The sequence below is a fragment of the Argentina silus genome (assembly GCF_951799395.1).
Source record: "Argentina silus genome assembly, chromosome: 16".
NCBI classification, from domain to species: domain Eukaryota; kingdom Metazoa; phylum Chordata; class Actinopteri; order Argentiniformes; family Argentinidae; genus Argentina; species Argentina silus.
In genome coordinates this window covers 11552096-11565803 of record NC_139670.1, presented here as the reverse complement: position 1 = coordinate 11565803, position 13708 = coordinate 11552096, and the positions used below count along the sequence as shown (strand labels likewise).

Sequence of the window (13708 nt, the reverse complement as noted above, 5' to 3'; positions counted from 1 at the left end):
TATTGTCTTAATGTGTTAAACAGGTTGAGCACCTGTTCTCTGCAGTGACTGGCAGAAGGATGAAAGCCTTTTCTGTGGGCCTGCCAGCCTGTGTTCCAATAAAGCTCCTTACTTAAAAGCACTCGTCTCCTTTTCTTCATCTGTGCTGATCTGAGAGAATTGGATAGATGAAAGCGGAAGCAAAGACCACAGTGAGCTCCCGTCATGTTGCCTGTCTGTTCAGATCGGTGCAGGTGAAGGTGAAGGTAAAAACGGGTATAATAATATAATGTATGCCATTTAGCTGATGCTTTTATCCAAAGCGACTCCCCAGCGGGAATCAAACCCACAACCTAAGCGTTGTTAGCGCCATGCTCTACCAACTGAGCCACAGAGAACCAGGTGAGGAGAGCATAACACCATAGACTGTTGAGATACGCCCCCTTGCAATATGCAGTTTTCCCTCCCACCTGTATTGACATTTCCAATACTCGGAATAATGACCTATTACAGCATTAGCTGATTCACAACGGTGCTGTATCCACAGTGAGCTTTCATACTGTAGCTTCCACCTGTTTGTGTGATGTCTTTGCCCGTAATGTCTCCAACGAGTCTCTGTCGAAATATGCTAGCAGAATTTCTTGTGTGTGTGTGACACTGTGTCACTGCCTACTGTGTATGTCTTATGTAATGGAGTCCTGTTGACTAACTGGGGGGGGAAAGAGATTGGAATGGCTTGCAGTACGTTCATATTTACAAAAGTGTGTGGGTTTGAAGGATTGGAGTGTCATCTGCTCGAGTGATTTCATCAAAGCGTGTGTGTGTGTGTGTATGGAGTGTCATGTGCTCAAGTATAGTATGCATCAAGGACCATTCAGTTTAAAATGGTTTGTGTGTGTGTGTGTGTGTGTGTGTGTGTGTGTGTGTGATAGAGAACAATGATCTGAACAAATAAGAAGTGAAACACTGACCTCCACTCTAGCATGTCTACAGGTCAGAGGAAGTGACATCATTGGTTTAACCCTCTCTCTGTTACAGACAGCTCATCTTACGGTTATTGTTGGCATTTAATGTGTGTGTGTGTGTGTGTGTGTGTGTGTGTGTGTGTGTGTGGGAGAGAAAGATGGCATCACACCCCTGTGTGTGTTTGCATGCACTTGCATGTGAAATGTCAGGTGTAGAAAGGCGTTGAGGGATTCTGACATACCCACGGTGTGTAGCCTACAGTATGTGCTCTCTCTTTCTCACTCACACACACACACACACACACACACACACACTTCCCATCAGTCCATGTGTAACAAGTACCTCGCACTCCAAGCTCACACGAGTCTCAAACTTGTGTCCTCTGTATTACCAACATACTTGACCGTCACCTGAATAACCCCATGTAAAAGGAAAAGCGAGTGATTGGATGGCGTGGGTGGGGGTGTTTCAACTTGAGGAGTTAGTTTACCAGTTAGTTTTTGTTCATAAGCGGGTGTGTGTGTGTGTGTGCAATTGAGTGTTTGTCCATGTGTCTCTAAAAATATCTAACAAACACACCTAGAAATGTTGCATATTATGAGTAATATGTGGTTATTTTAAGAGTCTTTGCAAAAAATTGGCTGATATCTGTACTAGAATATCACAACATCCAGTCTTTGTTTGAACTGCCTGAGGGGACATCAGTGATATTTCCAGCATTTGATAAGGGATTACAGATAGGAAGTTAGAATAATTCAACCTGTTATTGGGTGCTACCCTTATGTTTGTGCATGTGAGTGGTGTTACATTGGAACTGGACTCCTCGTCAGAAAGTGAGTCCCCTCCCTGGTGCAAGGCTATTATAAGAGGTGAAGGATTCCCCGGGACGCCACCTTCCAGAGGCACCATGATTCACTTCCTGTCTCAAGGCTCACACTTCCTGTTGTTGTGGTACAGCATGGGTTGCGGGGTCACAGAATGCCTGGGTGAGGCAGGGGAGTGGAGCAGGAAGCCAGGGCTGGGTGGGATGGAGTAGGAATAGGAAGGGGGCCAAGGGTTGTCATAGTGTTACCACCCAGTTTCCCCTAGAGTCCTCCCAGCTGTAAGGTGTTTCAATGTTAATCTCTATTCTGACCCAGTTCTGTTGTCTTGGTCCGATAGCAAGCGTGCGTGTGTGTGTGTGTGTGTGTGTGTGTGTGTGTGTGTGTGTGTGTGTGTGTGTGTGTGTGTGTGTGTGTGTGTGTGTGTGTGTGTGTGTGTGTGTGTGTGTGTGTGTAAGGGGGGAGGCTCCGTTTTATTATGTTGTTGATTCGGTTGTGTATCTGTACTGTGTGCACTTCTACAGTTCTACAGTATGTCTATTGTGTAGAGCTATTTGTGTAGAGCTATTTGTGTGTGTGTGTGTGTGTGTGTGTGTGTGTGTGTGTGTGTGCACACCTGGATGTGTGGGCATTTCTCAAGGTGTGTCATTAATTTCCAGGTGTGTCTTTCATTGTTGCGTGATACGCCAGGTTCCTGTTGTTCCATAGCTGATAAAAATACCCACGGCAGTATATATTTTTACCCCTCTATTGTTGGTGGCCCTGTATGGAAGGTGATTATGAGAGATGTTGGGGGTTGAAATAGATATTCCTATCCTGTGAAAAAGGAAGTTCCTTTTGAATTCCTGGCATTGGTCGGATTCCGTCTGGGAGGTGTCTCCCACTCACTCAGGCATTCTTTCCCTGGGTGGTGGTCCTCTCTGGATGAGGGTCTGACCATTCTTCACACTGGGATAGGAAATAGTGTGTCACACGCTACTGTGTCACATGGTAACATAGTTCACACTCATGCGACTCGCACTAGAATATACGAGATGTACTCTTAGAAAAGTTGTTGCACAGGAACAAAGAATAATAATCAGATCACATTAACCATATTTATCACTGATGTAATTAACATAACATTTATAGTTTTCTCTGATATTTCACAGCAATATGATATATTTCCCAGTTAACTTACACTGCTATGTTGCACTATGATATAATTCACACTGATGTTGCCTAAATTACACTGACATGTTGCACATGAATGAAAATGATATGATGCAAAGTGATGTAGTAGCCTATATTTGATTCACGCTGATTTGGAGCTGCTGCTTGCCCTTTTATCTCATATCTCCTCTTTATTTGTCTCTCTTATAGGCTAAAGGGCGCAGAGATGGCATGGTGTCGTCCAATGAGAACGCCCGGCCACTGTCGTCGGGCGAGGTTGAGGGCGTGGTGTGGCAGGGGCCGCGCACGGTGCTCCTCCAGAAGAACTCCCAGGGCTTCGGCTTCACTCTGCGCCACTTAATCGTGTACCCCCCAGAGTCTTCCCTCCACACCAACCTCAAGGTAACATAGTTCCTGTCCTCCAAAGCAGTGGTCTACCAACCCTGGTCCTGGAGAGCTACATGATTTCAGTTCCCCCCAGTACTAACATACCTGATTAGTTGGATTGGATGTCCACTCTCCTTAACAAAAATAAATAAATAAATAAATGGTATGGGGCCAATTCCTGTCCTGACTGAAATTGAAATGGAATTGACCAGAGAGTCATTGATGTACAAGCGCATGTACCCCCCACAGCTTCTCATGTATCCCAAAAGCATCAACCTTCCCAACCTACTGTATCTGGATCTACTGTAATGCCCTAGGAAGAGAAAAGCAGAACTATGCTGGTCTTGCTTTTGAGCCACTTGGCTTTCCTTGCGCCACAGGTCGTGAGGAACAGCTGATGGTATTTTAGTTGTGTTTGTTGGAACTACTTTTCCCCTTTAAAAATTGTCACATATTGATGTTTTCCCTGCAATGCTTACAAGTCTACATCATGTATAGGGTATTTGCAGTTATACTGTATCACGTTTTAAATAACGTTAACCCCAGTCCTGACCAGTGAGGACTGAAGCTGAGCAGTGCACCCCTGCTCTACAGGGAGGGAGAGGGAGGTGAGAGTAGGCTTCTACTCTGGGTGTCTAGTCCTCCATTCTGTGGCCCGAAAGCCCAGGTCATTGTCTGGGGTGGGCAGGAATGAGCTCTGTCAGCGGTTGTCCCCAAAATGCCCACTCAGCTGGGGCTTGTGTGTGTGTGTGTGTCTCTGTGTGTCTGTGTGTGTCTGTGTGTTTGTGTGTGTGTGTGTGTGTGTCTGTGTGTGTGGAGAGTATGTGTGTTCGCATCCGTGTGTGTTAAACAGAGAGTTGAATGAGGATCAGAAGTTCTGTTCCTCTTAATCAGACAATTTGTGATGCGATTGAAGATGTCCTGGTGGCAGAGATGCCCAAAGTATGGGAGAACGGGGTGGTGGAGGAGATCAGCAGGGTTAAGTAGGTGGGAGGCTCATTATATAGCATTGGTAGGCAGAGTCATGGATTTACAATGTATCTGCTGTTGTCTGATTGCATTCCTCATCCTCCTGAACCTCTATTCATTCTTAACTTCGTTTCAAAAGTTATGTTCCACTTAATCAGATAAATGGACGATGATGCAATAGTCTGCAAGCGTGACATTCTTTGGTGTGGATTTGACTTCTGGTTGGGTTTGCACCTGGTCATGGACCGAGGCAAAAACAACACCCTCAGACCAAGACCCAACCTCTCAAGACCCAGACCCAGTGTGTCGAGACTATGACGAGACATGGCCAAGACCCAGACCAAGACCAACCATTTTAAAAAGTTAAATAATTGTCACTTTTGAGTTGTTCAACCCTACTAACAACTCTGACAAGAAACGGTACTCAATAGTGTATCTTGACCACATGAGGTGAGAGACTACAAAGACAAATAAAAAAGACCCAGACCCAGACCAGGACCTAGTGTGGCGAGACCATGGCAGGACATGTTTGTGGTCTTGAATAGCCTCAAGACCAAGACCACGAGATCAAGACTCCCTCACTGTGTTTTGTGCAGCTGCTGTGAATTGACCTATGCAGGTTGAAGGGAGGGAGGGGGGAGGCTGAACCGTTTATTCCATCACCCCGAAGTGTGTGTGTGTGTGTGTGTGTGTGTGTGTGTGTGTGTGTGTGTGTGTGTGTGTGTGTGTGTGTGTGTGTGTGTGTGTGTGTGTGTGTGTGTGTGTGTGTGTGTGTGTGTGTGTGTGTGTGTGTGTGTGTGTGTCTTCACTAGGGCTAATTTCTCTGACTGACTTGGGGAGGTAGCACCTCCTTGTGGCAGTCACAATATGACTGGCCAAGTTTCTGTTTGTTGAGTGGTTGCTCACTGGATATCCTCTTCTTTCTTTGTAGGATGAGGAGAATGGAAACGGAACTGGAAAAGGTGAGTAATTTCTGTCCCTGTGGTTTCTGCGAAGCCACAAGTCCTCTCTTTGGGACTGCCTGAATGTGTAGTGTACGTTTGATTTTCCTTTAGAGCGTATAGTGTCGGCCAGGTTTACTAAGCGTTTGTTTTCAAGTGTTATTTTCCAGAAGGGAAGATTTTGGACAGTTCCTGTATAGACAGTTTGGTTATAACTTCCATTATCTGACAATAATACATGTGCAAACTCAGTAGCTGAGCAAACATTTTAGTGGGCATATACTGTATACTGTTTGTTTTTGTACTGGGTGTGTTTCTGTTGTGACGTGTGTATGTGTTTTGTGTGTTCAGGTTGCCAGAGGGGTCGTCTGGAGCCCATGGACACCATCTTTGTGAAGAGTGTGAGGGAGAAAGGCCCCGCCGACCAAGCTGGCCTGTGCACAGGTACAGGAGAAATAGAGGAAGGCTCAAGGAACTGCTCACATTCACTCATATGCTTTATGCACTGTTCATCCAAATGTCTTAACATTTGCGTGTGTGTTTCAGGGGACAGACTGGTGAAGGTGAATGGAGAGACTGTATTAGGAAAGACCTACTCTCAGGTGATCGCACTAATCCAAAACAGGTGAGAACCACACACACACACACACACACACACACACACACACACACACACACACACACACACACACACACACACATATTGTAGACAGCCCTATACAAAATATTTTCAGATTAGCTGTTTGCCACTATGAAATAAGAAAGCATAGTACATATAATCCAAGTCTTTTTATATCACATAATGGCAAAAAGTAACAAAATGACCCATTATTGTTAATAAGGGAGTATTCTCTCATTCTCTCCTTTTAGTGAGAATGCCCTTGAACTCTCCATTATGCCAAAAGATGAGGATGTGTTGCAGTTGGTAAGTGTGAGTATATGAGATTTCTGCTTTTTTTCCCCCTTCCTCTTATTCACGCATCAAGGCATCACAATGCTCAACTGGAGTAATTGTTAGGATTATTTGATAGGTTCAGTCAGGACACTTGCGTCAGTTTAATCATGTTTAATGAAAATTGTAGTCCGTTTAAGTTTGGCGTAATTGAATGGCTCCGCTCTGTATAGCTCCCTGCCTGAAATTTAAACAACATAAAATAGAAAATAACATAGGCAGGGAGCCCATACTATCAAACCCCCTGTAGGAGGGTAAACACAGAGCGACCGAGCGGTTTGAGGCTGGGGCGGTGGGTGGGACGGCCTATCAGTATAACTCTCTTAGCCAGCGGCGTCACACTGTTTAACCATGGTGGAGTGTTACGGACTCGGCTCTTTTAAGCCTTGTCTTTGAGACATGTGATGACGTTTGCATACGTGTGAATCAGCTGCGCCGTTCAGCTTAAAGTGTCCCACCCGAACTTATGTCAACTTAATTTCTCCACCCTGTCAGTAATAAAGCCTAATGACAAAAATCTATTTAGTTGAGTTAAGAGTATTGAGGCACTAACAATGCACTTGTATAAGATTCACAAACATAGTCTCATTCCAGTTTTCAACTATACAGATGAGTGCACATGCTTTCCTTTACCCCTCAACACCACTTGCTTTCTCTCTCCCTTCATGTGTCCCTCTCTCATGCTGTGTCCTCTTTCCTCTCCCACAGGCATACTCTCAGGACGCCTACCTGAGAGGGAACGAGCCATACACAGGAGGGGCCCAGAATCTCCCTGAACCACCGCCCCTCTCCTACCACCGCTCCAAGCCCACCTCTGGTGCCCCACCCGGCCACAACAACCACAGCCACAGCTCCCTGGACAACTGGCACTGCCGCCCTAGCCCCGTTAGCCTAGCTTCCCCCCTGGACAACCGCTCTATTGCAACAACCCTGACCTCCGGCTGGCCCGGGGGTCCAGGAGGACACTGTGTAGAGGAGGACGGCCAATTTGGCTCCATAGGGCGGCCATCTTTGGGACAAAATCGTGGCCGCTCCTCTTCAGCCATCAGTGCCCTGGACTTCCACTTCTCCAACCATAACGCTGCCATCGCTTCGGCAACACTGCCCAACCTTCCGGCCCGGAAGGGCAGCCTGCCTGCGTCACGCGCCAACACCGATGCCCTGTGCCACCAGGCCCTGTCGGACTGGTACTATAGCCAGGCGGAGGCTGCCGAGCACATGTCCCCTCGCCACCGGAGTATATCCCAGGACCGGCTAGCCGAGTTGGGCTTGGGGTTAGCGCTCGGGCCTGGGCCTGGGCCTGGGTCTGGGTCTGGAATGGATCACCGAAACCGAGGAGTTTCTCAAGAAACTCTTCTACTTCACCACCAGGCGGCCGCCGCCTCCCACGACTCCTATTGGCTGGGCAGCTGGGGAGCGGCAGGCCCGGGCAGCCGCTCATGCTCGGAGAGCCTGCTTGCAGCGTACGCTTCATACGAACACAGCTATGGGCGCTCGGTGGAAACTCTGGCCCAAGCTGACGCTTTGGTCTCGCCCCGCAACGAAAGAGGCCCTGCCTGGCCTTCGCAAGCCCCCCAACCCCCTGTTACCAGGACCGCTGAAGTAAAAGACCACCACGGCATGAAAACTATAGTCACATCTTCAGTTACTGCCACAGTGCCACCTGCTGTCCGGCAGACTCAACAGCAGGTGGCTGAGCCTCAGTGCAGAAGAGTAGAAGTGGAGGAGCTAGTGGGTTACAAGAGCTACAGTCCCTCTTTTTGCCGCAAGGCTGACCATCTTCTACAGCAAGCCCACTCTTTCAGGGAGCCTTCCTACACTGGACCGCAGCTCAACTGGAACCCTTCAAACAAAACCAGCCCCTCAGATAGCGAGGGACGGGGCATAGTTGTGCCTCGCCCGTCTTCCACCCCCGCCATCCCTTCTTCTGTGCCAGAGGATGAGAGAGTGAGGCTGGGGGAGGAGAGGGAGGCCCTTTCCCCTCTTCCTCTCACCCAGGAGGTGGTCCTGAGGCAGAAGCCCCCTTCTGGGCATCGGCCCTCCATGCACACCCTGAGGCACTCCCATTATGCCCTGCCTGTGGACTTGCCTGAACCCCCAGGTCTGCTTCCTTCACCTGGCACCCCCGGAACCTCCGGGACCCCCTCGCCGGTCTCCATAGGTCCGAGGCTAGGAGACAGCCTCAACCGGAGGCCCAACGGAAGCCTGATTCCTCACACATATGACTCCCTGGCTTCTATTCCTTTCATAGGTTAGTGCCCTCCGCCCCACTCCCCCCCTTGTTCTTCTTTACTGTGCTTGGCTGTGTGCTCCTGCTGTAGCCTAAAACAGTGGTCATCACTTTAAGTGTCCAATGTCCAGTTTTGTGTTTTAACGATTTTTAAAGTGTGTGTGTGTGCAAGAGAGAGAGGGGAGGGGGAGAACAATGTTTGTGTATGTCCCTGTGTCTGATGAGTCTGTTGTTATCTGTCTATGGCACTGGTGGCTCCCCCCTCCCCTAAATACCCTCCAACCCTTCACTTCTTAACCCTAAACCCCCACAGATGAGCCCACCAGTCCTAGCAATGACCTGTGTGCCCGCCTCGTGCCCGCCTGCTCTGTGGTGTCCTCCAGCGTCCTGTGCCCTAGTGTGCCAGCTCCTGTGCCCACCCTCGCCTCTAGTACTGTCTCTCCTCCCCTCCCCTCCTCCCCCCTTACCAGGCTCCGCTCCAAGGACACCAGTGAGTGACCTCTCTTCATCCCTCTCATCCTCCCTGCTCCGATCACTCCCCGTCCAACCCCATCAAGTATGGGACTCTTTAAAAACACACCATTTTGCCCAGTGAGCAGCGCTATGCGTCACAGTGGGCATCAGTGTGCACATCAGGCAAGAACTTTGTCCAATGTGCATCCATTCTACCTGATTTCCAGAAGTTCAAATGTTATTTCTTCCTAATAATAGTTCAGTGGAGTTTGATGAGCATCATCACTGTTCTCTGAAGCTGTACACACAAACAGCAGCAGATTAGGGTCACCTGACTTGATACGACACCCGGACTACGTCCTTGGTTTTCTCTCTGAGAGAGAAGCGGAGAGTTGCAGAAGTTTGTCAATTGTGGCAAACATTTTTTTATTGACATTGCACAGCCAAATTAGCTCGTAGGACAAACTACTATCACAATCAATTAATTATTGATTATTCAGAAGTATAACCTTTGACTGTCGCTCTCTCTCTTTAAGACTTGTTCTCAAAAATATGTGCACACTCTAATCCATGCCCACTGTGACGTTTACCACAGCCCTTTGGGCGAAATGCCATGTTTTTAGAGAATCCCCTCAACCCACACTTCACCCCAACCCCCCTTATCAAACCTCACTCACCCCCTCTACCTCTCATTTTGCATGTCTTGGAATCTCTTTCTGATGATTTTCCTCTTTTCTTGCCCTTTCTTGCCTTTTCTTGCCCTCTCTTTCTCTTTTTTCTTATCCTTCTTTTTCTTCCTCCTTTTTCTGATCAGGCAATATCAAGGGCCGCCGTTCCTCCTACCTGCTGGCCATCACCACTGAGCGCTCCAAGTCATGTGACGAGGGTCTCAACACCTTCAGGGAAGAGGGCCGTGTCTTCTCGTGAGTTCTGGTTCCACTGGTAGAGGGGTGGTTAGGCCCCTGGAATGACTACTTTGCCTCTCTGTGCTGTCATGCACTTAATTATGAAGATAGAATGTTAGCATTTAAAAAAAATAACGTATATAAAAAAATATTCTGAATATTCTTAATTCAGTCACTCCTGATACGCTGATTACTATCCCAATATTTGTGTGAAAAAGTCTGCATGTTAATTTCATCAGATTTGGCAGTTTGATTGTTTGATAAGTCAGGCAATGATAGAGAAAGCAGGGTGAGAAAAAGAAAATAAGTGAGCAATGGGAGTTCAAACACACCATGTTATTGATGGCTGATTCCCTGACTATTTGCTCTAGGTTTTTGCATGTCCTCCTCATCTATTATACCCATTCATGACAGTCTCATGTGTCAGGAGTTGACTGAACATCCCAATAATGCAGTCTACTCAAAAGCAGTCTGTATAACCATCTCAATATCTTCCCACAGGAGACTACCAAAAAGAGTCAAGAGCTTTTTCACAGATGGGGTGAGTCCACCATCTTCATTCATCATTATTTTAATTTCATTTGCATTCACTTTGGAACAATCTAGTAGAGCCGTTTAAGCGGCCATCTCACATTATTACCATGGTGGTTGTGTTTCAGTCTCTTGAGAGTCTGCGAGCGGCAGAGGAGGCGCGGTCTAAACGTCACTCCACCTCTGAGCTGGGCACTATTACCTTCAGTGACGTCCGCAAGGAGGGCTGGCTCCACTACAAACAGATCCTCACTGAGAAGGGCAAGGTAATACACACACACACACACACACACACACACAAACACACTTGTGCACCAGATCTTGCCTCTCACTCTATGTCACTCTGTCCACCTATCCCAGAAGGTTGGTGGTGGCATGCGCCCGTGGAAGCGTGTCTTCTCCGTGCTGCGCTCCCACTCGCTCTTCCTCTACAAAGATAAACGAGAGGCCGTCCTTCACGGTGCGGGGGCGGGCCCCGGCCATGCAGAGGACGAGCATCCTCCAATCAGCATTCACGGCTGTTTGATTGACATTGCCTACAGCGAGACAAAGCGTAAGCATGCCCTGAGGCTGACCACTCAGGACTTCTGTGAGTACCTGCTCCAGGCTGAGGACAGAGAGGACATGCTGGGCTGGATCCGGGTCATCAGGGAGAACAGCAAGACTGATAATGAGGTCAGCGGGATCCAAAGGGTTTTTCAAACCAGTGCTTAAAAATGTACTTTACTCTCTTTTATTTACTTCCATATGCCAGTCAAATCCATTTAAAGGTGCGATTCTTAATTTGGCTCGCAACCTATATAAATATAAAATATTACCAGTTCACTTGATATGTTGGGATCTTATCTTAATGGTCTGGATAGCAGATTTCAAGATAGGAGCTAGCTAGCACCATTGGCTAGTACTAAGGTTTCATGTGTAGCTTCTTTAACAAACAAAGATATAAAACAAAACAAGTCAACTGAAACATGTTTGGTGTTAGAATTAGCTTATTATTATTTGACCTTTTAACTAAGTAAGATGTTTATTTGGTCTATGGGTTTGTAATGCCTACTTGCACTAAATGTTCACTTGTGTGGCTCTGTCTTGTCTGATTTCAGTGGCGGGAAATGTCTTTCTTCTTAACATCCTTTCTGTCTGTTTCAGGAGCTGGGTTTCTCCAGACAAGCTCTCATCAACAAGAAGCTCAATGACTACCGGAAACAGAGGTGTCTATTTTATTTGAGCTCATATGGACTCATATGGCTCATATTTGCACAGTTGTCTTATTCCATCTATTAAGCTTTATTTAAAACTCCATATGTTTGAAATCCCTTCTGGATGTAAAGAAATTTGATAAAACTGTGCACCAGGTGCAAACACATAGTAAGTCTGGCGCTTTGTCTGTATTTTCATTGCACTTTTGTCAAGTGCTAATCATCCCTTGCCCATGTCTCCATACAGTCCTACGGGCAATAAGCCAGACGCCTCTCCCAGAGCCCACCGCATGATGCCACCCTTCCTCCTCACAAAGACAGACAACGGCACCATGAACCGCTCCTCCAAAACAGGTGAGTGTGGTACAGTTTACCTCTGAATGGAGACACATCGTCTGAGTCATATGCCAGTTCTTTACCCTTTACAAGTGAAGTGTGCATTTTGCATTTCCACACATGGATTTCAAAGGAATGGATTGGTGTTAGAGATGTGGTGAAACCCCAAAGCCCCTAGATCCTATGCTTTTAAAGCCCATGTGGGGGAGTGCACACTTAACAGATAAGGGTAGAGATTTGGGACTCAGCAAAAGCCTGACAATTTGCCTCCCTATCTTGCTGTCTTTTTTCATCTCACTCTCTCTCTCTCTCTCTCTCTCTCTGTCTATCTGTCTGTCTGTCTATCTGTCTGTCTGTCCTTCTTGGTCTGTGCCAGATGAGAGTAAGACTCCATGGGGCATCAACATCATGAAGAAGGCTAAGAAGCCAGGACCCAAAGTGTTTGGGGTACGACTGGAGGACTGCCAACCGGCTGTCAATAACAAGGTGGGTTTATTGTTTAAACTATTGTTGTTCACTTATGTTCTTTCTCCCACCAATCTCCTCTCTGAATCAGTTACCTGATTTATCAAACGATCGACCTGTCAAATCTGATCTGATGAAATGAACATTTCACACAAAAATTGGGATGCGTCAATGTGAACATGATCAAATCTCACATCAACTGGATGCACAATCAGTTTTAGAGGTTAAGAAATGACGCTGCTTGTCATTTTGGCAGATTGTGTCTGTAAGAAACGGTATGGGGGAGTAGTTCCACAACATGTACTTCAGTTTAACTGCATTTTGCACTAGCTTGGGGGTAGTTAAAATAATTTAAATCCTAGTAGTGTTTCTTGTAGTACCAGGTAGTGGTGTAGTAAGCTACTGTCACTACTCACTCCATTTTTTCCAAAAGAAAACAAAATAAACATTGGACTTAAACTATTTTTCCAGCCCTTGAACTTACATTTTGCTACTTTCTTTCCCTTCACTGCCTTGGGTCTCCCCACTTTGTTTGACTTTGCATTTCAGTCACATGCTTTCTGTCACTGACTGTGTGTTGGATGAGGTAGTTTCGATGTAGTGAACTACTTTTTCAAAGTAGCTTTAGTTTGACATACTATATTTCTCTCAAGGGTAGCTTTAGTGTAGTTCAACTTCTTTCCTTGTAAAGTAATTGGTAATCTAGTTAAATACATTTTCATAGTAGCTTCCCCAACACTGGTAAGAAGCTGTCTCATCTTCTTCTTCTTTCTCTTCCTCTCTCTCTCTCTGTCTGTCTTAATTTTAAGGATGCAGAGTCTTATATTGACCCAATAAAGTGGAACTGAAAATTCATAATTCTCCCTCCTGTCTTTCTCTCCTTCTCCTCTCAACCCCGCCTCTGTCTCTTTGTCTCTCTCCAGTTTGTCCCTCTGATAGTGGAGATGTGCTGTGGTCTGGTGGAGACCATGGGCCTGGAGTACACTGGCATCTACAGGGTGCCTGGCAACAACGCCATTGTGTCCAACCTGCAGGATCAACTCAACAAGGGCATGGAGATCAACACAACAGAGGAGGTGTGTGTGTGTGTGTGTGTGTGTGTGTGTGTGTGTGTGTGTGTGTGTGTGTGTGTGTGTGTGTGTGTGTGTGTGTGTGTGTGGACGGTGGGAAGCATTCTGAAAATGGAATGTAATTCAAGCTGACTTTAAGGTGGGATAGTAAAATACAGGAGAAGCAGACATTAACACTTTTTTTTTTAAATTAACACTTGGTTCTTCTTGTCTTCACAGAGATGGCAGGACCAGAACGTGATAAGTAGCCTGCTCAAGTCCTTCTTCAGGAAACTTCCAGAACCTCTGTTCACTGACAGTGAGTCTGCTATACTTGTATATGTGTGTTTGCATGCAAGCCTGCATGTCTCGGGCG

General features: G+C 46.7%; 1 protein-coding gene across 1 annotated transcript in view; it reads left to right on the top strand.

Annotated features, from left to right (window-relative positions):
• The window catches only part of LOC310817476 (rho GTPase-activating protein 23-like), a 39370-nt gene that overhangs the window by 20000 nt on the left and 5662 nt on the right, over positions 1-13708 (top strand). The window contains exons 2-16 of the mRNA XM_083688091.1: positions 3129-3320; positions 5206-5236; positions 5567-5659; positions 5762-5840; positions 6086-6146; positions 6876-8418; positions 9665-9773; positions 10257-10296; positions 10415-10552; positions 10647-10961; positions 11433-11494; positions 11730-11836; positions 12195-12304; positions 13207-13359; positions 13573-13651. Coding sequence (XP_083544217.1) covers positions 3129-3320; positions 5206-5236; positions 5567-5659; positions 5762-5840; positions 6086-6146; positions 6876-8418; positions 9665-9773; positions 10257-10296; positions 10415-10552; positions 10647-10961; positions 11433-11494; positions 11730-11836; positions 12195-12304; positions 13207-13359; positions 13573-13651 — 3112 coding nt within the window. The remainder of the gene's footprint in view (positions 1-3128; positions 3321-5205; positions 5237-5566; positions 5660-5761; positions 5841-6085; positions 6147-6875; positions 8419-9664; positions 9774-10256; positions 10297-10414; positions 10553-10646; positions 10962-11432; positions 11495-11729; positions 11837-12194; positions 12305-13206; positions 13360-13572; positions 13652-13708) is intronic.